Genomic DNA, 25,508 nt, shown 5'->3' on the forward strand with positions numbered 1-25,508 from the left:
ATGCTACACTAACAGAGAACATTTGGCGAAGCGGCCGAGCTTCCCGGTCTACAGAGGCATGTGATGTTGTGAAGCAATGCCTACAAACGCATGACTGCACCATTTAACCCATCGGTACCACCGTCTAACTACGTCCATCTTGTATACTTTGTTAATTTTTTCTCTTACTCAATAGCCAGCGACTTTTGGCATGCATACCATGGATAATGACCTTTCTAGGTTAAAACCAATTTGTAAAATTGAATGTGCCATACTTTCATTATTTTTGTTTGTTTGTTTTCTTTAAGCACTTACCTCTGCTGCACAAGGCCTCCACTGAGCATTGGCTCTTCATCTTCCGATATGTCGGATGCGGACAACTCCAACAGAATTTTGGAGCCCTTTCCCGTTGGCTTGGAAGGTACGAGCTCCTCCTCATCACTGGTGCTGGCAGCTTTTGCATCCTTCTCAGCTTCAGACTCAGAATCGGACTCTGCACTCTCTGATGATGATGAGACGTCCTCCTCTTCACCTTCTGAACTGGTGTCAGAGTCTGAGCTATCTTCAGAATCGGATTCAGACTCTGCATGGAAAAAAAAAACGCCGGAAATGGTTGGCGAAAAGGTTGAAGGGTGAAGGTTTGTTTCCACAACTGGGTGTTAAGAGGACAGCCAGGGAAAAAGCTGTATAGACAGCTTGAGAGGTCCTGGCTTCCTCTTACAGTGCAGCACTGATGGTGGCGGAGTACGACATCAAACAAAATGTAAGGAGAAAAAACACGCATGTTCGGTACAGAGAATGAGACATGCACGTTCAGTACGCAGTACATTGCGCTTGCAAAGGAAAAAAAAAACTGCATTAGATAAAAGAGCCTATAAAGGCAAGGATGGGGAGGAGAATATAAAGGACAGCAAAATTGACAGGTTTGCTCAAAATGAATTAGTAATTCAAGTATGCACCAACTAGCCCAAAAAAGAGGTATTAATCGCCCAAAATGGTAATATAGCAAGAAAAAAAAAACTACATGAACATTTGGGGCAATTCTTTCAGAGAAATATTGGATACATCAAGATTCTTGTGGCAGTACAACTGGTTCAGAGGTGTCGGTAACTTATGCTGCAACATTTGTTTGCCATAGTTTGTGCAGCATTTCTAAACATTCCAAGGCTCTGCAGCGCGGGTATCATAGACAGTCCTGCTTTGCTTTAACCCAGCAAGTGTAAGTAAGGGGTCATCATTTTTCATTATGGCGAGCTTATATTTATACCACAGCCTATAGTTATACATGGACTTCATTTGTATAACGTTGTGTTGATAGAAAAGGCTCGCAGTGTGGAAGAAATACGGCACTTTACATGCAATGCATATAATATGTTTTTGTAAGACAGTGAGTTTGTTAACATTTTCAGCTGTTGTTGTTTCCCACACCATACATCCATAGTTGGCTATGGAAGAGAAAAGGCCGATTCCTTCATATTTTATCAGCATTATGCTGCCCTACCACTACTTCCGATTCTAATGTCCAATTAGACTCTCAAGTTGATATGACGTGCAGTTGATTCTCGATAGCCTAGACTTGAAGCAGACCAAATGTGTTTGAATCATGACGAGTTATACTAATTATACAAGATGCTTTTTAATACTCTTGACGTTGATTGGACCAAAATATTAGTTTGAACAAATTGGGCGCTCAAGTTCCGCGAGGTCTGACCCCGCGGTTCCGGCGTCGGAACCGAACAACGGCAGGGATTAATTGACGCAATCGCACCTAAAACTGATGCATGCTTTTGGGCCGCGCCAGTTATCGCCTGTTTCCGTATGCATCGATAACTGGTCCCTTCAAAACAAAATTAAACATTACAACGACTGAAAAAGCACGTATGCATACTTCGTCAGCGCGTTTTTTTCAAGGTGGGCAATAGCGCACCCCGAGACTTTCGCTCTCCACCAAGGCAATAGCGAATTCCACAAAGCCACCTTCTTTTCGCTGCATCTGTGCCAAACTCGATGTGTGCCCCTGCCTTTTATTTGGACCAAAATTTGGCTCCCACTATAAGACTAAGCATAGACGGTGTTGAACACTTTCTCTGCGCGAAAATCCGGCCACTGTCGAAGTGCTTTTCACAGAAAGGCTGCCACCGCGGTCACCGCTCAGCAAAGACGGTGTCCCGACAGAAAATATGCGTAGTAAGACGCGGAAAACAGCACACATTTGCACGTGCAAATTTCAAAACTGGCTGACATATGCGCCAGAATTAAAAGCGGCCTTTGATATGCGCTGCAGGCCTGAACGCGCGTTTCAGAATGTGGCGATCGGCATGTCGATCAAGGTGCGCGCACTGCTCGAGTTGCCTTCGAGTAGAAACAGAGACGGGAAGCGACGCGAAAACGCACCAGCCAGTGCCAAAACATTGCCGGGCCAATGGTAACACTCACACATCGAGTAACATGCCCCTCCAGAAACTCCACCTCACGAAAGTCCGATCTGTTATGTCTCGTCCGCTTACCAAGAACATCGATATATAAACTAAGGAACGGCGCGTGACGGTCATATTCGTTATAAGCGGGCTTGACTGTGCATACCGATTTACCCAAATGTAATGCAAGGGTCAACTCAGTGGGCGCGTAAAGGAAAAAAAAGAAAATGAAAGAACAGGAATGTTAACGTGAGGAACGATGCCGCAGTACAGGAAAGGATGAGTAGAAATTGCCGAACAAAAGTATCTCAAAAAATGGCTTTCATGTGCCCTTTCTGTTTCAAGAGAGCCGCACAAAACATTATTAGATAAGACCGATAAGAAGATAAATACGGAGAACCATCGCGCAGTCACTGCGATGACCGTGCATTTCAAATGCCTTATTATAGGAACAAAACTTATCCGGTCGCTCAACCGAGATGACTGAGTGGCTAGCCACGCCTCCCGAACATCGGTGGCCGTTCTTGGCAACATTTAAACCCACCGTCATCTTGCACGGAGCCACCAGGTAACTGTGCGAGTTCGATGTCGCCGAAAAGTGCGTCAGAAAGCGATATCGAGGAAAGTAGCGAGAGCGCCTTTTCGTGTGCAATAGCAGCGCCAAGCTTCCCATGCACCCGAAGCGGATTACTGCCATCAAAGCAGAAATCTGGGCTAGTTGCTTGTGATTCATTACAAACGCAAGACTAGCACTTGACATGGACATCGAAAAAGAATCAGACAGAATCAGGATTAGCGCTCATCCTGTCAGATTCTTTTTCTACGTCCATGTCAAGCGCTAGCCTTAAAGGGATACTGAAGCAAAATCTGAAAATTGAACAAAAAGGCTGAACACAGATTCTCAGAATGTGATTACACCGAAATCTAGTCGTCACTCTGCATATTTTTCAGCGGATGGTTTTATTTTCTATGTTTCATGAGCGCGCGCCAAGTCCTCCCGGTCGGCGCGAGGTGGAAAGCGTGACGTCATGGCACCCTCCCGCGGCGACAAATATGGCGGCGCCCTTCGATGCATGAAACCTCGCTTCGGACTGGTTGCATCGTTGTTACTGGCTTCTTCAGCGCGTTCACTGCCCATAAATAGGCCACCAGTCTTTCGCTTCATCTCCTGTTGCAGTAAGAAAACTTACAAGTAATAAATTTGCTTTATTTTTATTTAAAGTTACGATTCTGCCCCCTTTAGGCTAAGAGGGGTGTCGGTTTGTTGACAACAATGCTTCCCCTCTTAACCACCAGATGGCGCCACTAGTCTGAACATTGTCGCGCTTCTGTTTTAAAAGCGAGAATGCTAGAAATGGCACAAGGTCCGGAAAAAGTAGCTGCATTTAGCGGACGTAAGCGTGCATACGGTTATGGTATGCAGACAGCATCGATTAACATTTTGACATATCTGTGTACTCCGTGAGCAGACGACAGACATGGAAAAGCCGCGAGTAGCGATGGCAGTCGTGCTTCTGCGTGAAGGGTGGGAGCGCGGGTGTTATGACGTCTAGTCGCAGCTTCCACAGGCGGCCACCAGGTGCAACGATACGGCAATAAATCGCGAAAAAAAGCGTGTTATTCTCCTTTCTTGCTAAAATGCTTGTCATATTTATCAATTTTAGCAGTCAAGCTCTTGTTTACATGCAAAAGAGCAGCTCCAAAAGTTTGGTTCAGTATCCCTTTAAGGCGCGTTCACATTTGCCCAAAAATCCGGCGAGTGAAGCGAATTTGGCAGCTTTTGACCCCGAGTGAGGCAGAAAGCGGCGCGGCGCGGCGAGGCCGATCGGTCCAGACCGAATTCCACCGCGCGGCGACAAACATGGCGGCACCCTTCGAAGCCGGACCCCTCGCTTCTGACTTAATTCTCGTTGTTGCTGCCTTTTTCAATGCGGTCACTGGCCATAAATACAGAACCTGTCTCTCGCTTCGTCTCATCTCGCCTCTAAGAAAACGTATAAGTGATAAATTTGCTTTATTTTTTATTCAGAGTGACGATTCTGCCACTTCTAGGCTTAAGAGGAGAGTCAGTTTGTTGACAGTAACGGTTCCCGTCCTGACAACCTGACAACCAGATGGCGCCACTATAGGCTATTTATTTTTGCGTCTGTGCTAGCATACACTGAACTAAAAATTGGAATGCGCCTGCATTTAATGCATGTAAGCATGCATACGCTTATGGTACGTAGAAAGTGTAAAGTTTTCCCACTATATTTGTGTATGCTGCCAGCCACGACGTGGTGTGCAAAAGCGAGAAACAGCAGCTGCGCGGCAGTTCCGCCTCGCCTGGGCTTTAACAGATGAAAACAGCTCCTAGTTTTTGTGGCAAGCGAATCCGGTTCACTCGCCAGATTTTTGGACAAGTGTGAATGCGCCCTTACATTTATAATGGATTACTGCCATTAGCGTGCAGCATGGGCAGTGTTGCTAACGCTGAGGGAGTCTGTCGAACTTTCAGACTACACTCTGAACAGAAAGGAATAAATAAAAAGGGAGTTATCTATCCTCTAGTGCATAAAACGGAGTGTGCTAAAGGACAGCTCACTCTCTTCTTGCTCCCATATAGGCGCATTCGTGTTCACAGTGACCGAAACGAACGTCTTTCATGTCGCTCGCATTCTACCGCATTTCCTCGGGAGGATGTGTCGAATCCGCGCTTGGTACGCAAGTGCACCGCCTCCTGAAGAAGTTTCTGACTGCTCGGCCACTGCTCCGACATGTGTTGATCAGTATTTGTGGCTCGAAGCTTCCACTGGTCAATCAATGAGGCCCTTAACTTTTTTTTTCCGTTTCCCAAAGTTGGAGGCCAACCTGCACGACGCATCCATCAACCATTATTCAAGTAAATACCGCGTAGTGTGCTTTTGGGTGAGGGAACAAATGCGGGTTAATGACATCCTAGTCGAAATTAAGAGGAAGAAATGGGCTTGGGCAGGGCATGTAATGCGAGGGCAGGACAACCGCTGGTCCTTAAGGGTAACGGAGTGGATTCCAAGAGAAGGCAAGTGTAGCAGGGGACGGCAGAAAGTCAGGTGGGCGGATGAGATTAAGAAGTTAGCGCGGATACGGTGGCCGCAGCTGGCAAAGGACCGTGTTAATTGGAGAGACATGGGAGAGGCCTTTGCCTTGCAGTGGGTGTAGTCAGGGTGATGATGATGATGATGATGATGATGATGATGATGATGAATGTTTAATTTTAACGTGAATAGTTGATTGTAACGCGACAGTGTCTTTTCACTTTCATCTGCGGCAAAAAAAAATAAATAATAAACTCGTGTTACATTCGAGTGAATACGGTATGAGTGTTTTGTCGGCAGCTGTCAGCTAGCTGCACTGGTCGCATAACCAAATATTGGCAGGCAATGGCTTAGCTTAGCTAGGCCAGGATATACGTAGCAAAAGCAGTTTCGTCTGCTGACATTATGGTAGACATTATCGTTGTTGTCATTCAGAAGTTTGGCAGCGTCTCTTCTACATGCGCTGTACATTGCGAGAGGGGTTTTCAGCGGATGCCACTGGATGGCGCTTCTACTACATGTCAAGCACAGAGGAAATTTTACGGAAACAGAGGAAATTTGGTACTCGCTTGATTGATTGCGACACACGCTCGCAATTAACACGCTCATAATTATTCATGTAAGCCTCAATACATACTCGAAGATATGTTTTTAAGAACTGTGCATTCACTAGACGCGCCTTTACTCAGCTTCAAATGTCAAAGTGTCGTGGCAGAGTGGCAGCGTCCCCGTCTCGCACGCCAGCGGCCCGGGTTCGATTCCCACCTAGACCCCAATTTTCTTTTCTTTTCTTATGATTGACAGTCCGAGCAGTGCCATGGTTGCCATGGTACTGGTTGCCATGGTAACGGTGCATGTGTAGTAGTGACCTTTGGCAGGCACCGCGAAATGCACTTCTGCTAGCCTAGTGTAGCTTTCGCTACAAAAAAACAATGATGAAAGCCTTACCAGAGGCAATCTACTTCCCCTGCAGCCTGGGACACACACACACAGCAAAAAAAAAAAAACGGGGTTGGCTGGGTGGTATCTGGGTTTTATGGCACATAAGCAGCTGAGGCTACCATGCACAAAACACAGTATTTGAAAAAATCTCATTTGTTTAGAAATACTCTAATGCTACATGCACCAGTAGAACCACAGCACAACAGTGAGATCTTTCCAAATGGTAGCCTCAGAAAAAAGGAGCCATTATTGCATGCGAAATAAAAAAAAAAGGTGGCAGTATATTGTTCACCGTGTTGAACAAAACTGTGGAAAACATATATAAAAATGGGGTGTATTGCCAAACAAGTGTGTTTTTAGAATTTTCTGCAGCACTAGGTAATCACTACTAAATGCCACTGCCCTCAGACTATGCACCATACGGAATGCTTTCCCTCTAAGCAAGGTGCTGACCCCTACTGGCCATGCACGGACCTGCCGCTGCAACGTCGATGCATCTCCACAATCAATGATGGTTTGTTACTATTGTGATGTTTAGACCCCTTGATAACCACCTGATCTAATCGTACTGATATGAAACATGCCAAACAACTGCTTTGCTCGTATCCTCTCCAACGACACTAGACGTGCCTAGCTCCGAACACACTGAACCCACAAAAAATACTGCGGACTATATGAAAGACTGCACCCAAAATCTCTACATATGGAACATGAAAATCAAAGCATAATGTTAAACTTATCCCATATTGATGCAAAAGAAAACACCTGCGACTAAAGGGTCCCTGCTCTTTTAATCAGCGAGCAAAAATTCGCTGCTGACATTACGCGCTTCAGCAAATGGGCGAAAACAAAGTGAAGCCAGTAAAGCAATGCTCAATCTGGAAACCTTCACATCAAGATGTAGAACCATAGAAAAGGCAGCACTTAAGGACAACTGCCAGCATGGACTACGATGGACTACGACGTAACTGTACTATACTGCGGGTACGGCGGAGTTCATCCTGTGGAAGCAGAAGTAGTGATGCCAGTCTATTACACAGCACGTGCCAGCAATCTGAACCAAGGCTTTCTTTGTAATCATAACTACTCTGCGAAAAAAGCAAAACTTAAGCAGTATTGTCAGTGGTCTGACTGTAAAAGCAGATCTAAGGCACTTGCTTTGCAGCTACCAGCCTAGCTACAGTTCACTAACTACTGAACACGTACTATATGAGTGTGGAGTACCATATACTGCCTATTATAAGTAGGGCCCGGAAATTTAGGCACTAAAGAACCCCGAAACAGGCAGGCATCTAGGCTCTAAAAAATTTTGAAATAGGCGCTATAAAGCAAAAATAGGCGCTTTGAATATTACTCTTTATTTGTACGCACAAGATTTGTAAGTCAAGCACGCAGCGTACGAAGTCCTCAACTGAAGCAATAAAGCGCATTCTGAGGTTTTCGAACTTGAAGCTCATTCGGTTTTTGCTAAGCATAGCTTTGTACTTTAAAAGGCTTCTTTTGACATCACATGAACTTAGTGGCACGAACCTTAAACATGAGAGTTGATAAAGGCTTAGGCCTTCAGGTGGTGTGGCCGTATCGTCTCCGCATAGAAAGTCTCTGATTTGGGAAATTGTTTCTAGGCATCTATTTTTTTCTACCGATTGTTGCATCTTCGTAGAAGCAGTAGCGCCCTTTCCTTCCAGTCCCCGAAGTGCTGCTGGTACTTCTTCGACTGCGTTCAATGATTCATCTACTGAGAGTCCAGCCTTTTCTAACTTTGTCATCCTTTCCGTCAATGTTGAGAAGGTCTCTTTCCAAACTCGCCTCTTGCTACAGTTCGAGATAAACCCTTCGTTGTGTTACGTTCAAGTTACAATACGACAAAAATGTTCGGCGAGACCCGCGACTTTTGTGCGCGCATCGGCGCGCGCCTTCCACCATACATGGGCAGATGTCTCGAAATTGAAAAACGGCACCGAGGACTGAAGAGACGGATTTAGGCTATTATAGGCAAAAAGTGCGGTTAAATAGGTAGTATTTCCTAAAAAATGACAAAAAGGCAGGCAAGTGCCAAAATCTCCCGTTTAGGCATTTGTAGGCGTGTTTAGGCAGATGCTTACATTTCCGGGCCCTAATTTATAAGTCGACATTTTTTTCAAAAAATGACCTTTCAAAGGTGGCGGGCGGGTCGACTTATAATCAGCACCGACCTATATGTGAACTCGTAAAGCCAACCTATGTGTGGGGTCAAACGTAGTTTTGACTGGGCTGCGGATAATACCACGCCCCGTGCACACATAATTACGTTACAGCTGTCAGACACGATACGAAAGCGAGTTTGATTAAAAAACACCAATTTGAATGCGCAGCTCAAAGGAATAAACGTGCAAAGCCAGCAGTCAGAGACCAACAGAGATAACAGGCGATAAACCAGCACCGTTGTCTGCGGGCCAGTTGACTAACGGCAAACAGAACAGCCAACGGTTGGTTCAAAGGTTTCAGAATCTGGCGCCAAAGTTATCACAAGTACACGGCGACACGGCCGTGTCAGTATTCCCAATCCTGCCTTGAGCGCACCTCCGCGCATTCTGTTGGCCTGGCGTAGTAGTGAGCATAAAATATGCGAGTAAATTTTGATTTTTTTTTTTCTTATAAACCCGGACAATAAATTAGGGGTGTGCAAATTACAATAGTAAATATGGTAAACCTCTTGACCAGTCACATGCACGCAGAGACGTTTCCGCATGCTTTTGCACTACTTTTTAGCATTTCTGTTTTTCACTGAGCCAAGGTGACAGTCACTCGCAGTGGCGTGTGTGGTTTGTGTCTCTGCCTGAAGGACGCCAAGACGCCAACGCAACCTCGGCAACAATACAGCGCGGCTCTCAAGTGACAAGCAATCCTCTGTGCCGAGTCTGAAAACAGCGTCACCACAGGGCGGAAGCTTGATGTTTTAGAAAAGTGCGTGAGGGAATGGAGGAAATAGAGAAGCAATCTTTGCATGCGTTGCTACATGCCGTTCCTTTCACGGACTGAAGTCCAGACGATAACCTGCCGTCGAGGAGGCGGTTCACAACTGGGTTCCCGATCAAAGAAGTACGAGCCTTAGTGTTCGCTATGGCGATACAGAAGTGAAGGCAGGCACTGTAGCGGTATGATAACATGTGCATCCCGCGTATTGAGTTTAAGGTGTCAAAGAAAGGAGTGCCCAATTTCATGAACCAGAATGTTTAGCCTAAGGTGACGCACGACCAAATTCCAAAGGTTGCCCGAAGTATACAAAGAGAAACATAGAAGGGTGATAGTGAAGAGAAACAGCGTGCGTTTGTTCGCTACATGAGTGAACAACTGTTCCTGCTTGGCCAAATCGACAACCTCGACCAGACTCCTGCCTGTTCTGACATGCCCAGTAAGAGGACCGTGTCCAGGAAAGGGGAGAGCCAGGTTCTCCTGCTGACCATGGGCAACATGCACAGCAATTTCATGGGGTCATGTCTGGCCATGCCTTGACATAGCGCTGAGAGCAGGTTGCTTTGAAACTGTTATCCATGCCAGCGTTGCAGTGAAGCACGTCTTCTCCTCTGCAGGCACGTGCTCAGGCGGTCCGCGAGCCGTACCGACTGCTTTTTACACTGAGAGTATGGGGCCAGGGCGCTTCGCATATCAAGCATCAGCATTACTGATCGGCGTCACTATGCAGTGGCATCTCGTAGCTCCAAAGGGCCGTCGGGAGATCGAACATCCTCGCACAGCACCTCAGATCTTCAAATTAACCGGGCTGGTGCACACCGCCGCTTCGAATTACCCAGTCAAATCTACATTAGGAATTACAGGACCACAGAAACCTTTGGAATTATCCGGGACTTCAAATTATTAGAGTAAATTATTGAAGTTATACTGCAGTTTTACCTTGCGTTTTAGCGATATTTACTCGAACATTACGGAACTAACCAATTAATTAGAAATCCGCACAAGTGGGCCAGCCTCCCTGCCAATTTTTCAAAGTGCTTTATAAGGACACTCATGACAACCCCTTCAAATTACTGTTCTCAGGCTCTTTCTGGACATGCTAATGTTTGTCCAGCAGCAAAACACGCATTCATGACTGAGAAAACTGGATTAAAAAGATTTCCCACCACTCGATTCAAACCTGTCATGTCTATGGCAAGGACTTGTTGCCGCCACTCTGAAGTGCATGGCACTAAGCCATAACCTGCAAAATGCATGGCAAAATTAAGTGCCAACGCACGCAGTTCACTTGTGAAATCGGTCAGTAATGGCGACACATGTGTTTTGTTTTTCGGTACTGTCTAGCTTATGAAAGGTCCATTTTCTCTGAGAGTTGTCTGTGTGGCTAGAATGCCATAGTCTAATCGATATAGGCTAACTTTATTTCGTCCTCAGTGTCCTCTAAACCCTCTGAGCAATGTTGTGCAAAATGCGGGCCACGAACAGCTAGAGAAGCTTTGTAGCTTGCATTCATTGCGAGGCTGATGCAAGATGCCGCACTAATGCCACACTGATGTTGGACTAATGCCACAGTGATGCTGTACCAATGTCACACTGCTGTAACAATGCAGGGCCAGCTATGCTTTGTTGTAGTAAGAGCACCAAACTGTTGTAAAGCAATCTCTGACCAGTTCAAGCGACAGTGAAGAAACACAGTGATAAAGCCAAAAAGAGATGCCCGCACACAATCACACGCAGACAGACAGAAGAGGCACGGCTCAATCCTTTACCAGAGTCTGCCTTGTCGCTGTCACTCTCCTGGGCACTCTGTTCTTCCTCAATGAGTGGCGGTATCCTCCTTCGTCTCGGGGACTCCGTCTCGGAGTCAGACAGCTTGTCATTCTCCGCATCTGGAAAAGTGATGCAGGACCAGTGTTAGCCAGAACAAAGACAACACTGAAGATAGGCTTTGTGTAAGTTGCTGAGCCAGTCTGCAAGCTGGAGCATCTTGGCAAAACAGTGCGACTCCACACTACAAGCCTACTTACAGAGACAAAATTGGAGAAACACAAAGTAGCAGAATGAAAGGCTGCACACAAGCACTACAACTCATCTTACACTGCCCCTTGCACGGTCAGAAAAAGATATATTTTAGCACGAACATGTCAGTTTCGAGGATGCTGTTTAGTTATACACTGAAGCAGGGCACTTCTGAAGCCACCGTTCACGACATCCAAAGTGACAAGAAACATACCACAGATAGAATAGAACAACTTGAGTCTGGGCTAGTTGGTGCGACATACTGGAAAACAGCCAACAAACAGACGCATGACGCGTACGGCACCCAGGGAAGCCAGGTCAATGTGTGCAAAGGTCAAGAATTCTACAGCGGGGCGCAAGTGTGACACGAGGCATCAAAGCCCATACATGTCATGCTAAGTCAGCATGGTTTATAAGTTTCCTCTGTCGTGCAGCAAAGTGTATATTGGCCAGGCTGGTAGGTGCTACAATGAACGTGCTATGGAACATGCAAGATCTGCCAAGAACAGTCCTGGGAGAAACCTGCGGCAGCATTGTAGACCCTGTGGGCCGAGAGGATGCACACCCTCTCTTCACGAGTCTGCATTTCAGGCGAGAAAAAATGACGAACTAACAAGAGAAGTTTTGGAAGCAGTGGAGATTGCGAATTGCAAGGATACCTGTATTAGCACTCCGTCCCTCGCATTGACAGATAAAGAATTTAGTTACTTTGGAAAATTTTATTGTTTTTAAGAGCGCTGCTTTTAACCTTTTACCTTATTTCCGGTGTGGCCCTTTACGCCCCCGCTGTTTCTTGCCTTTGTTGTTTGTATAATTTTCACTTTTTATGGTTTTATCCTAGTGATGCGATTACTTCTGTTAGCCTGCCGTTGCGCAACATACCTTCCCCTCTGTTACTCCCTCCCCCTCATTTCACTATTATATGCTAGTTCGCTTGAATAAAAGCTCAGCAGTTAGTCAGCCTCATGTGTGTGTGCTCCTTTCCGCATGGCGTCCGTTTGTTGGCTGTTTTCCAGTATGAGAACATAGAACAGAGCAAGCCCCACAAGGCCCATTTTGTCAGCACTCAGAACAGGTGCTGCAACTGTAAGAATGTAATAAGGTGATCCTCAATCATAACCTGTTTCTCCCAATGAAATCTATGGACTCAATGATGAATCTTGTAGAGTTAATCCTCTTATTTACCTGAATCATCGGGCTTTTTGCTATCCTCATCATCAAGAGGAGGTGGTGACGGTGGTTTTCGTATCCTCTGCAAAATGAAGGCAAATTTTAGTTTTCTTCACACAAGTCTTTTCTCTTCAAGCAACATTCACAGCAAAGTTGCAACACCTGTCATTCTGATGTACCCAATAGTTCTGCAAAGCACAACTATTTCAATCTCACAGAAATTTTCCTATTTTTAAACTTGAGTCACTTGACTGCAAGCCCACTTGTTGCAGTCAAGGATAAAGAACATCTGCTCCTACCCCAGCCATCGGCTATTCGCAGCCTCTACAAGAAAGACAACTTTTTCACCATGAGAAAGAAAGCTACTGCAACTTAATGAGCCACTTAACATTATCCCTTTATTACTTTGATAATGCTTGCTTTCTAAGCAATTGCAAAAAAATTCTAGAACCGGAAAATTTTAGATTTGCTTCACTTTTGTGAGTTTCTTTGGAAAATGAAAGGGGGTATATTGTTTTATGCTTTCAGAGGATTAACGTCCCAAAGCAACTCAGGCTATGAGGGATGTCGTACTGGAGGGCTCTGGATATTTAAGACCGCCTGGAGTTCTTTAACGTGTACTGATATCGCACACAACACGAGCCTCTAGCATTTCGATTCTATCAAAATGCGACCACGGCAGCCGGGATCAAACCTGCACCTTTCAGGTCAGCAGCGGCGGGAGATGGGGGGGGGGGGGTACTGATATCGGTTTGGTTTGGTTTATGGGGTTTAACGTCCCAAAGCGACTCAGGCTATGAGAGACGCCGTAGTGAAGGGCTCCGGAAATTTCGACCACCTGGGGTTCTTTAACGTGCACTGACATCGCACAGCACACGGGCCTCTAGAATTTTGCCTTCAAGAAATTCAACCGCCGCGGCCGGGATCGAACCTGCGTCTTTCGGGTCAGCAGCCGAGCGCCATAACCACTGAGCCACCGCGGCGGGGTCAAATGTGTAGAAGTGACTGCACCAGTTAATGCATCAATCACATACGAGGCTGTACTGCGTAAAAATGAGTCATGCTTACCCTGAATGATGGCATCTTTGGCATGGCTGCACGAAGGCCGAATCCAAAGCCGGAGCCGAATCCCTCGCCGATGGAAAACCCAGATTCACCTCGCGAACCATCAAATAGAGACGACAATGAGGAAACAGTTTGATTGCTGGTTGCATTGTTTTGTGTAGTAGCTTCAGAGGTCTTTGACTGTCAGGAGCAAGAAAAAGAGATGGTTACATTTTCATTTTCAGCACCATGCAGGTACACCAGGCATTAAAGCGAGCACAATAAATGAACAGACTAACCAAGTTCTCCTACCATCGTTTAAAGGTGCACTGAAGAGGATTCTGAACTTGTCTTTTTGCCGCGGGAACTCGATCTACACATTCCTAGCATTCTTAGAAACTGCAACTTATTGCCCTGTATGGCCGATTTCCCTAATTAAATCGAATTAACGTCCGGCTCCGGCCCTTTTTTTTTAATTCTGCCTCGTACGGTGGGCGGAGTCGACCAACGCGTGAAGTTCCTTTCAGCCAGCTCCGTGGAGGCTTTGCTTTCGCTTTTTGTTTTTTAGGTTTCCGCGAATAAATAGTTTCATGCGCAGATAATATAGCCGCAAAATAAGCCCGCAGAAATAAAAATACGCACGGACTATTTGCTACTACGGACTACTACGTATTACTCCGCCGATGGCAGAGCGGCAAGCCGCCACGGGACTGGGTGAAAGGCACTCCACGCGTTGGTTGACTCCGCCCACCGTACGAGGCAGAATTAAAAAAAAAGGGCGGGAGCCGGCCGTTAATTCGATTTAATTAGGGAAATCGGCCATACAGGGCAATAAGTCGCAGTTTCTAAGAATGCTAGAAACGTGTAGATCGAGTTCCCGCGGCAAAAAGACAAGTTCAGATTCCTGTTCAGTGCACCTTTAACAAACCAGAGCCAGCGCAACATGAGTGCATGCAATTCAGTGAAACCATTAGCTTCTGCTCCGAGAACAGCAGCAGAACGAGGATCACACAGAAGAGCATTGTGACATGTGGCTATGAAAATTACCCCACCCTATTCTCTTTAGCTTCACCATCTGAACAGCATGTAATGGAGTTCAAAGTTACAGCAGCCACTAAGACTGATTTACTAAAGCAGAAAGAAAAACAGCATGTATAAGCTCTTTAGCACTTTCCTCAAAAGCATGTAGCACATTGTCTTCGCAAGTGTAGTCAGTGATACAAAAAGCTGGAAGGAGACTAAATTGCAGCCCACATATGTTGTCATGAAGGACATCAAACCTTTAAAGGCATATTATGCATGCACTCTTGATAGCATGAGAGGCATCTAACCTATTTCATACAGTATCTGAGCTTTAAATGACAAACCAGTTAGCGAACAGTAAAACTTGCTGCCTAAATAACACCAACAATGATGAACAGCAGCAGCAGCATTACTGGGTGAGGACCAAAAATAGTTTCAAAACAAAAGGTGTGAGGAGATCTCTCATTGCTCTCCTCCAATGTACAAAAGAGTTGAAAAACTTTTATCACATAAGGAGCAGTGAAAAACGCAAATTTTCTTGCAGCCTCAGCGTTGAGCTGGGACGAAAAGGGAGCACTTCAAGGCCTACCCCACAAAAGTGCAAACAGAGTCTTCCAATTCCTGGATGTATTTAATTTCAGCCGAGAAAATTCAGCTTCACTGCAGCCACGTCCCATACAGCAGCCTACACAGCATGTCTCAAAAAGCACCAGAGAGCAGAACAATATGAATACCTTAGAGGCGGCCGAAACCTGCTCGTCCCACCAGACTTCAAAGCGCTTGAATGCATAGCTCTCCACCATACGCTTGCAAATGTCCCGCTTCACAATTTCCCTCAGTTCCACCACCAGGGCGTCTAACACAGCACGCACAGTCGGCGCGTTGGGGTCCGTACTCATAGTGCCCGGAGGCATGGGCGGGCTGTTGGGCCGATGCATAGTCCCAGGGCGCACCACAGGCACCACACCGCTGCTGTACCACTTGTACGGCGACGGCGGCAGCCGTGCCGCCAGGTAATCACTGCTGCGTCCGTACTGCGGCGGCGTCGAGGCTGACGGGTAGTAGGGTGGCGCATAGTGATGCGAGTGCGCTGAAGCGGCAGGGGTATAGTGCGGCAGAGGTGGCGGAGGGTAGAGCGGATTGTATGCTGGCACAGGCGGAGGGGGCACAGTCGGGGGAGCGGAGGCACCCCCGTAAGGGTAGGCCGAGCCGGAACGAATCGGTGACGGTGGCAGTGGTGGCTGGTGGGGCGGCTGTGGCTGCTGTTGGTGCGGGGAGGATACCGCCTGTACCCCAGAACCCATGCCAGGCTTCCAGATTCCCATCTGCGCCATCATCTGCACTTCCTGGCTGGGATACATGGGGTGTGCACTGGGATAGACCGACACAGGTGCGTACATTGAAGACGTCCCCGGAGCAGCCTGGTACGCCACCGGAGCCGAGCTGACAGCCTCCTGCGCTAGGTACACGCTGGGAGCCGGCGGCTCGGGTAACGGGGCATTCACCTGCAGCTTCTCTTCACCACTGCTGAGTGACGAGAGCGACATGCGGTCGTCGTCGTCATCGACCACCTGGTTTCCCGTCATGCTGTCATCCTCAGGTGGTGGCTCTGGCAGTTCATCGTGGACGGGTGTCGAGTCCCGTGTGCTCGGCACTGACAGGTTGGTGTCGTCGTTCGACTGCAGCGTCGTGTCGGCACGCCGGTCGTCAAGTTCAGAATCTGAGAGGTCCCCCTTCGACCTAGCTTCCCTTGTTACCCGGGCCCAGTGATGGTACTCTTGAACAGAGAGGAACGGAGATGGCGGCGTTGACAGCAGTTCCATGGCTTCGTCTTCCTCTTCGGGAGGTGGTGGTGGAAGTTCATCCCTTTCTGGCAGTGGAGGAAGCGGCGAAGAGTCAGGAGGCAAGGGTGGAAGTGGTACTCCGGTCAATCCATCGGAACCGTGCGTCATGGACGACGCAGGGGAATCCTGCTGCGGAGCCGAGCTGTCACCGAAGGGTGGGCTTCCAAAGGGAGGCACACCAGCGTCGAGAAAGCTGCCCCTGCCTTCAGTCTGCTTCAGCAGCAGCTCAATGCGGCTGTCAAGGCTCTCGCGTGCAGGGCTCTGCTTGGGCGGGGGAATAGCATCGGCGTGGGGGTCCCATGAGGAGGAACCCTGCTGCCAAGCCATTCCATCAGCCGTCCATCCCCCAGAGTGGTTCACCTCCCAGGAGTGTGAGGGTGGTGGTGGGTACTGAGACGATGAGCAGTAGGAGTAGCCGCTATCGTAGCTCATGGGGGTGGACTGGTTGGAGCGGTACGAACCCGAACTGTAGTCGGAGTGATTGGTGTAGTTGTAGTCGGAGGGTGGAGGGGGGGCAGCCGGGGAAGGAGGAGGAACTCTCGCCACGGGCGGTGGTGCCGGCAGCATCTGCGACGGAGGAGGAGGAGGGGGATCCGGTGCATACCGCATCGGTTCGGCAAACTTGGGACGGTCCAGGGAGAGCTCTTCGCACATCCGCTGGCACTCTCGACCTGTTGCAAGCGCAAAAGAAAAAACAAGTGAAATTCTAGTTAAAAAACATGAAAACTTCTGCAAAGTACATAAGCTAGCATGAAACACTCTTTCACAAAGAATGACCACCTTTATTCCTTTTTCAGTGGCACCAGCAAGCATGCAAACAACCAGACAATGGACTGCACTATAAAAACAACAACAAATGCGAGTGTTCTATACCCTAAGCTGCAAACGAGTAAAGGTGCTCTGTTTCAATAGTGCATTTCCGCTTCATGTGCGTATGGTGTGTCTTCAACTTTAAAACATCCTTTCCACCAAAGAATGCATTTCTAATCCTACTTAAACTCTGAGTCAATGCATAGAATATAAGCAGCAGATGATGCCACCCTCTTGTTAGCACCTACCAAGAGAAACTACATTTTCAGAGTTTCTCGACCTTCATCAATAAAGTGACATAACTGAAACAGATGGTGCTCAGTGACAGGCAGGCTTACCAAAGGGGTCGAGGAATACGTTGAGGATGTTGCCCATGACTGAAGACAGATGCATCTTCTCAACGCAGTAACGGGCGGCCTTCGTCGTGGAAAAGATGACACGGGCCAAGCCCAGGTGCTTTCTCGTTCGTGCATGGTAGTAAACGATGGACTCGTCGATCTGTCCAAACTTCTTAAGCAAGTCATCCAAAAACGCTTTGCCAATGTTGTCGTTCAGATTGGTCAGTGTCACCTCCAGTGGTGGTGGTACTCCCACATAGTGCTCGTCGATCTGCGGAAAGTTAAGAAATTTGTACTATGTGCACTGATGTATTTGTCGCTTCACTTCCGTTACACAGAGCAACCAACACTTAAAGAGATTCTGAAGATAACAACATACAATTTTTATTCTACAATCACTGTTTGGAAGTTATTGGTGTTGCAACCTGGCATCAGATATCCACGTACAAAAACTGGTCACGACACCATCACAGTCTGCTTGTGGAAGCAGCCACTGACAGCCATACGTGTATTTCACTACTTGCATTTCTTTTCCCAGTTTATAAATGATCTGCTTTCAGTGAAACCAGCCTCTTTGTCGTTAGAACACAGTAATCTATCAATACAGGCCAATTTCAACTCGTCCCAAGCGTCTCTTTAACTAGTAGAGTAGCACAAATAAGCCACAGTTTCAGCTTCTTTACCTTCATGACAACACTATTAGCCACACACAAAGCTGCAACAACTTCCTTAATGTGACACAATATGAAGCTGAGTGTTTGATAAAAGGGAGCTCCTGTCTTGTCAGAATGGATCATGATGAAATGAGTATAAATACACGCCGATGCTGACCGGAACACTAGTTTTTTTTCTGTTCAGCGGTGAGGTTCTCTGTTCATAGGTTTCAATCTATATCACTGAATGCATGTATTTCAGTTGCTTTACAGCCCTCCATTTTGATGATGGTAACTTCCCTGCTGACGCTTACAAAGCAATCAAAGGTTACACACAAGTGCAGCTAACAACAACCAAAACAAAAATCCTAGTTGTGTGCATGCAATGGCATTCTTGGCAAACCGACAGGGGAACAACTGTTACATCACTGGAAACCAGTTGAAAGAAAAATCCTTGAAAGTGTGCAAGTCAGGTTATAGTCCGCAATGCTACTGCTTAATTATCTAATCTTTACAGTGTTCAGACATTAGCCTTAATGAAAAACTTCAAATGAGAAAGTTGTGGCAAGCATTACAGTGTTATTTTCATTAAAACAGCTCCCAAGAATCTAACTTAAGCACTAAAAAAGCACATCAACATTAAATGCCACATAGTTCTCAACCTCACCAGCTCCTTTTAGGGCTTTGACACAAGTCAGGTGCTCACTCTGCAATTACATAATGCTACCACACTAACATATGAGCTGCATTTTGTACGCTGTTCTCGTCCGGTGTTGATGAGGCTACCTGACGGGCATGTGGGTTACCTTACTACAGATGCTAAGAGCACAAATTTTTACTCCGCGAGGGACGTCCATGCTAAAACTGATGACGGAATGGCTAGCAAAGCCAACAAAACAGTTTCAAAACTTTCAAAGACCTGTCAACGTTCATGTACACTCTTCACCAGGCCCCAGACCCCTTGTGAATGTCAAGACCCTTGGCACTAATGCATGACAAAACGTACAGTGCCCTCTGCCAATACGTTCCGCGGCTAGGGCCGGCTCTGCCGTCTACCCCGGGGGCTTCATCGACGACGCACCTTGAATTTAGGAACGGGTAGATCTGCCACTTCCGTCCTTGCCCATAGCAATGACAGACGGGACCGCGGGTCTCGAACTTGCACCGGTGGATACAGGTTTTCTTGCTGGAAATAGAAGACAGGGGTCACGTGTCATCCCCGCACCCAATGCGCTACCATCGGTAGCAGCGCGATATTCACACCCGAGTCGTCCGCAGTGCGCTCCACCACTCCGCGGTGATCAGTGCAACGAGCGAGATCGGGACACGATTTCACTGCTGAACCATCGCCCAGGATGCTAACATAGTAGCCTTAACGTGCACACCAATGTCAAGCCCTCGATTACGCTACAAGCGCTACTTTCAGCAAAATGAGCGAGAGGTGCCAGCGCGAGCAAAGCGACGCACCTGATGCGAGTCGCGTCACACTCATCAAAGTACACGTCGCGCTACAAGCCCAGATCTGGCTTCGCACAGGCTGTACACAAGCGAAGGTGCCACCACCGTACTAGATTACCAGCGTTAGGCACCAGCAGCAATGTAAACACGGCCACGAGTGCGCGACTGCAAGCGCTGCGCCAGCGGACGACGTGCGCTGTTTGGCAGCGCGATCGCGGCGGCCGCATGCTCAGACAGCTCCGATGTCAGGATGGCATCGTACCCCAGGCACGACTCCATCGTATCTGTAGACTTTCACGGCCCCTTTTTTCATCGCTGGATCCACCAGAAGCTTGTAGTTCCTCTTCTTCTTTTCCCCATGGCTGACGTCTTGTTGAACGGGTCGAACGCCATTCATTGCTGAAAAAAATGCAATTTCAAGAGTTGGAACACATCTCCACACACATGTAGACGCTCCAAGAAATGCCCGATCTAACGCAGCTGCCGGCTTTTATGAGCTGCGATCAACTAAGCGAGCTGCATTGTGCGCTTATGGGGCTGGAGCAAATACACCACCTGAAAGCTTGGCTAGCTTCGCATCCACGCAGATCAGGGTGGCCCTGTCTCATAAAGTACACTTCTGCGATGTCCTTGCCATAACACAAGCAGGCTCAAACAGTAAAGAAGTACTGCTTATTGTACAATAACGACCAAAAGCTGTATCCCAACTGGTACACATTACACATTAGTTCGCCTCTCCATCACAGTGGCGTTACCAAACTCGGGGACTTAAAGGTAAACAGCCGCGTGTACACAGCAGAAGTTTCGTACATGCGAAATGCAATTTTTACAAGAACAGCCTACTTCTGCATTGATAAGCGGCGATTTTGGCACCTATTTATTTGGTCGATAAACAAGCGTGTGGTATACATACATTTATTACGGAAAGGAACTTACGTTTTAAAGTGCGGCACTACTACTTGGATTTGGAAACTGACAAAGGATTCGGGCCAGCGGAGAAGGGAAAGTCGGAATCTACAAACGATAGTGAAACAAACAGGCACGTTTCAACATTCAAGTGAGCGGTAATAAGTGGCAAATGTCAGAAAAGTGGCAGGCAGAAGATCAGTTCTACCTAGAGTGACCGCGGCTGGACGCCCACAGTGGCAGCTGCAGGGGCTGGTGGTGCTGCATAGGCTTTTCTCTGGTCACCCCTGAAAGGCTAAATGCCTGGAAAAAGCCTCACGGCACGTGGCACGAAGCCTTTCAGGCGGCCTTTAAAGTGAAAAAAGCGCGTTATCGGCCGTTCCATGCAACTACCGCATTGCATGATGCAAGACAGTACCTCTCTACCATTGTGGAATTTCATCCGTGGGTAACTAACGCAGCGGTGACGCCGCAGCCAATGGGTTATCAAACGAACGTCGCCTGTGTCGCTCCGGAGAAAAGACTGACAAAAGTGACCGCGTTCTTAGGACAACTGAGTGGTTTTACGTTGACCACGTTAGTACTCGACCACCGCGGTTTCTATTTCTGCTCGTGAGAGAGCACTGCCGTCGAGGTTGTTGAGGTCACTGGTTTTTGTTTTTCGCAGTCATGTGCTCGGGACGTCACTCGACGATCAACGCTTGACCAGGACGGTGGTGTAGCGCGTTATAGCTGTGTAGTGACTTCAGTCTTCGATTTACGTTGTGTTAATAGTCCTTGTTTTAAGAAACTTCGCTGCACAATCCTAACATTCCAATCTTACCGGTCAAACACTGCGTACGCACGAGAGCCGTGGAAACGAGTGTTGTTTGCACGCTTTTGCCTTGCGAACGCCTGTCTGCAGCTGCCTGCAGTCTGCCTGATGCTCAGCTGGCTGGCAAATGCGTAGGTTCGGAGTGAAATGTGAAGCAGCTGCGCTGTATGTTGCGTATACACGAGCACTGCCGCGGCCTCGAAGGAAAGGTGTGCATTCGTCGACATCGAGATGCCGAGGCGATTCGAGTACAGTGAGAGACGGTGGCTACTCATTTTCGGCTAAAGCAATCACCAGCGCAGATGAATGTGATTACAGTTCACTGTAAATGTGATACAAGGGATATTGCCCTTAAGTTGTGCTTCCACTTGTTTAGCGTAGTCAACCACACACCAACTATATAAGCTGCTTGGTAGTTCACTGCGGTCACCGTGAAAGATCCCAACGCCATCATAAACTTGTTACGGCGGACTCGTTCCGTAGTATTGAACGTGGCTTCGTCAGCAAAACATTTACTCGTCGATGGGTAGCTGTGGCATAGCTGTTTTATCGCGGCTGCCGATAGCCCAGAGCAGCTGCAAAGAATAGATAGGAAAGTCGCAAAGCGGCAATACAACAACAAGAAAGAAAAAAAAACAATGAATACTGTAAAAACGAGACGGCACACCGAGAAGCCGAGAACTCGCCCAGTGACCTCGCTAACCGTCGGGACAATAAAGTAGGTGGCGCGACCATTGACGTGGCTTCCGATAGAATAAATCAATATTTGCTATGACTAAAGAAAGCTTCAGTGTAGAAATTATCGTCATTAAATTTTATTTATTAGGAGTCCTAATACACGTACGTTTGTAAATGATGCAGTATCAGACGATAGGAGGAAACAGCTGATAGTTGACTAGCTTGCCCTCGGATTGGTTGATTCAAATCAGTCCGTTTCTCTCGACTGTAGCGGGTGGTTCAAAAGGCGAACTGATCCGTTATGCCGCCTAAACGTCGCAGTGTTCTGAAACGCAAAGTTAAATCGTCCTCTCGAAGACGTGGGAGACGTGCAGTCCTCGACGCGGAAGAGGTATACCGCCGCCGGCGCACGTCTGACGCGCTCTGGCGAGCCGACATGGCCAACAGCTTCAATGAGCTGCGCCGTCTGCTACCTTCTTCGTCGCTGCGTAACCGAAGGAGGCAATCTAGACTTGCGGTGCTTCAGGCGGCGAAAGAACACGTAAGTTACCTCGAGGGCATTGTCTCTCAGCTCCTGGAGGAGAGTCACTTCCCCGGCGAACCGGAGACCCTTGAGGCCGTGCGGCAAGCCTTCTATGAAGACGCCACTACGCCGTCGCTAAGGCCCGGACGGCGCTCGCAACTCGAGAGCGAACCCAGCTCGCAGGAGCTGCAGGCATCTCTGGAAGACCTACAGGGACAGGATCCGGCTGTGCTCACGGGTGTGCGTGAGCCTAGCGCGAGCGTCTCCGCCGCAGCCGACAGCGTGCCGTCGAGCCCGACCCTTTGTCAAGCCTGGCTGAGCAACCGCGCCGTTGAGGCCGCTGTAACATCGTCCCCCACACTAAAATGCCTCGTGGAGAGCTTCTACGACGACATTTCCCTTCCTTCGCACGAGAACAACGTTGTGCAACTAGTTCCCGACATCATAACTTTCGAGGCCGTTACGCCGTCGGACCCGGACGACGATCATCTCGTACCCATTCCACAGCTATATGAAGACCTTAACCCCGTCGACGCCGGCGGTACTGCCGCGACAGTCAGCGTTGGAGAGCCGGTTCTTGGTAGCCCTGCCACCGTGCCTGGCGTCAATATTTCTGAGCGCCTACCAACGTCCGAAAACGAGCTAAATGCGTGCCAGCTCCCTGAGCCATGGTTTTTGGCCACTCACGCGGAGTGGGTTCCCAACTCTGACGACTAGACAGCACCAACAGACAAGCTTGACGCAGCCCACATGCCGGGCGAAGAGGACTCGTTTACTGTGATAAACCTGTGATATATTTAATGCCATGAAATGCAACAATGACTGCTGCATAAATGTTGACAATGCTGTCGTTACAAGCAGCTATGAACTGACAGTAACTTCTTGTTCATTCTTGTTCTTTGTATTGATGTAATGTTGCGTTACCTTTATTTGAAAAATAAATTCATTGACGAATGTGCCCCTTTATTTGTACGACAAAATGAACACTGTCAAAAACATGGAGCCTTTTCCAAAAATACCTGTCGTCTGGACACTTTAAACAAAGGCTGTAGTACCAGGCCAGTTTTAAAAGCAAGCTCTGCGAAGTTTGCAGTGCAACATAGATGTCTACATATTCCAGCTGATGAATGAACTTTCATAGCACCTTTTGCATTATGCTACTTGCACACCATAGCTAAATGAAAAAGGGTGGAGGATTGAGTTTTGTACACAGGCAGTGTATGGATGTGTTTCAAGCCTGATAGTAGACTGGCTATAAGGTTTGTGGACTTTTGTGAAAGAGCATGTGATAGCCAAGTGTTCCAAGAGGCTTACCTCAAGCAGTAATCAATAGAAATTCAAGCTTAGCCAAGCTGCTAAGCAGTCGCTGAACTGGAATCTCATTTCCACCAACATTACAAAATCCGCTACTTGTTAGCTAATAATGTGTACAGTAAAAGCCACTAGTCAATCCCGATGACCTGGGTCACTGTGAAAGCATACTATGCTGGTAGAGAGCAGTTATGCTCTCACTGATGCAAAGCTTATCTTCGAAGACATGTATACAAATAAGTATGATGACAGGTATTTCATAGTGCCTACTTATCACGGTTTGGTTGGAGAACAGTTTTTTAGCTTTGTTTGTTTATGAGAGTTTATAACGTCCAAAAGTGACTCAGACTATAAGGGATGCCATGGTTTAGGGCTCTGGAAATTTCGACCACCTGGGGTTCTTTAACATGCACTGGCATTGCACAGCACACGGGCCTCTAGAATTTCGCCTCCATCGAAATTTGACAGCCGCAGCCAGGAATGAACCTGCGTCTTTCGGGTCAGCAGCAGAATGCCATAACCACCGAGCCACCGCGGCGGCAGAAAAACTGTTACATGCTAACTCTCAAGGCTCATTTGCCTGCCCCAAATGCCACTCGTTTCATTGCCACTATGTAGAAGCAGGCATCTGGGTCTGTCCTATGAGGACTCCGGAAAATTTTCTCGGGTGGGGGGAAGGAATTAATATGGGTACCAGGTCATCAGGGAGTTGAAGGAAACGAGCGCGCACACGCTTCGGCCCGAGCTTTTCTTCCCCGGAATCCTTCTACGTCCTCCCTTACTGATTCAGGCTCCCCCTCTCCATTAACAACACATTCAGAAATATTAAAACATTTGCGCTTTGAAAGGCAGACACTCCCAAGGCTCGCTAAGGGTCTCAGTAAATCAGAGGAATGTCACCTTCGCAGGCTACAAACTATGTCTTTCAATAACCCAGCTACGCTTCACGCCATTGAGCCCGAGTCCTTTTCGGCACAGTGCAAATTTTGTGGCCAGAAGGCAAACCTATACCATCTGGTATGGGCTTGTCATAAAAATGACAGCATTGACATCATAAATCAGCCAACGCGAGAGGGCTGGGAGGCGGCCCTGTCCAGCTCGGACCTCGAGGAACAACGAGCCCTTGTCGCCAGAGCACGGGCAGCGGCTTTTACCAACGGCGTCCCGGACTACGGACCCGATCAGCCTTCCTGAACTTCAACTAAGGCATTGTGGCTTCCAATAAATGTGTTCATCATCATCATCGGGTGGGGGGTGGCAAGTCTTCAAGTTTGCTATGTTATTTATTCTTATCGTGTTGTATTTATATACTTATTAGGCCTTAATGATCTGCACATATTTTTTCTTATTTTGCACTGTCCAAAGGGTTATTTGTTAGTGCACATAATGCTTGCACTGAAATCAGCAGCTTTATAAAAATGCACACTCAAGGAGTGATCGACTGCATTAAAAGAGCTTCCGGACAGTCTGTTTCAATTCTGCTCATTATGCTCATGAACAGGGGTCAATCAATCAACTACTTCTGTTGGAACATGATTGGTTTAGGCTGCTCAAACGAAGCGTTTTAC

General features: G+C 47.6%; 2 protein-coding genes across 6 annotated transcripts in view; one reads left to right on the top strand and one right to left on the bottom strand.

The window, feature by feature from the left end:
- LOC149363206 (histone-lysine N-methyltransferase SETD1-like) overlaps positions 1–25,508 on the bottom strand; it is a 56,488-nt gene that overhangs the window by 12,852 nt on the left and 18,128 nt on the right. Inside the window, exons 2-12 of one of the 5 annotated variants that reach the window (XM_089573384.1) lie at positions 22,657–22,836; positions 20,823–20,917; positions 20,645–20,722; positions 19,971–20,107; positions 19,332–19,436; positions 17,598–17,868; positions 15,340–17,120; positions 13,607–13,783; positions 12,554–12,620; positions 11,119–11,238; positions 295–562 (exon numbers count right to left, since the gene is read on the bottom strand). In XM_089573384.1, coding sequence (XP_089429510.1) covers positions 295–562; positions 11,119–11,238; positions 12,554–12,620; positions 13,607–13,783; positions 15,340–17,120; positions 17,598–17,868; positions 19,332–19,436; positions 19,971–20,105 — 2,924 coding nt within the window. In that variant the 5' untranslated portion in view covers positions 20,106–20,107; positions 20,645–20,722; positions 20,823–20,917; positions 22,657–22,836. Of the gene's footprint in view, positions 1–294; positions 563–11,118; positions 11,239–12,553; positions 12,621–13,606; positions 13,784–15,339; positions 17,121–17,597; positions 17,869–19,331; positions 19,437–19,970; positions 20,108–20,263; positions 20,585–20,644; positions 20,723–20,822; positions 23,289–25,508 lie in introns of those variants that run through there. The other 4 variants (XM_089573382.1, XM_089573381.1, XM_089573383.1 and 1 more) reach the window with 4 other exon arrangements.
- LOC149363207 (uncharacterized) lies at positions 20,697–23,575 on the top strand. Its single transcript, XM_089573388.1, has one exon. The coding sequence runs from the start codon at positions 22,408–22,410 to the stop codon at positions 23,344–23,346; it is 939 nt and encodes a 312-aa protein (XP_089429514.1). The 5' UTR covers positions 20,697–22,407; the 3' UTR covers positions 23,347–23,575.

This window comes from Amblyomma mixtum, chromosome 2 (assembly GCF_055824585.1).
Source record: "Amblyomma mixtum isolate Tamu chromosome 2, ASM5582458v1, whole genome shotgun sequence".
Classification (NCBI taxonomy): Eukaryota; Metazoa; Arthropoda; class Arachnida; order Ixodida; family Ixodidae; genus Amblyomma; species Amblyomma mixtum.

Bases quoted from the DNA above. Each gene is read 5' to 3' on its own strand.
- LOC149363207 (XM_089573388.1), top strand. From the start codon at position 22,408: ATGCCGCCTAAACGTCGCAGTGTTCTGAAACGCAAAGTTAAATCGTCC.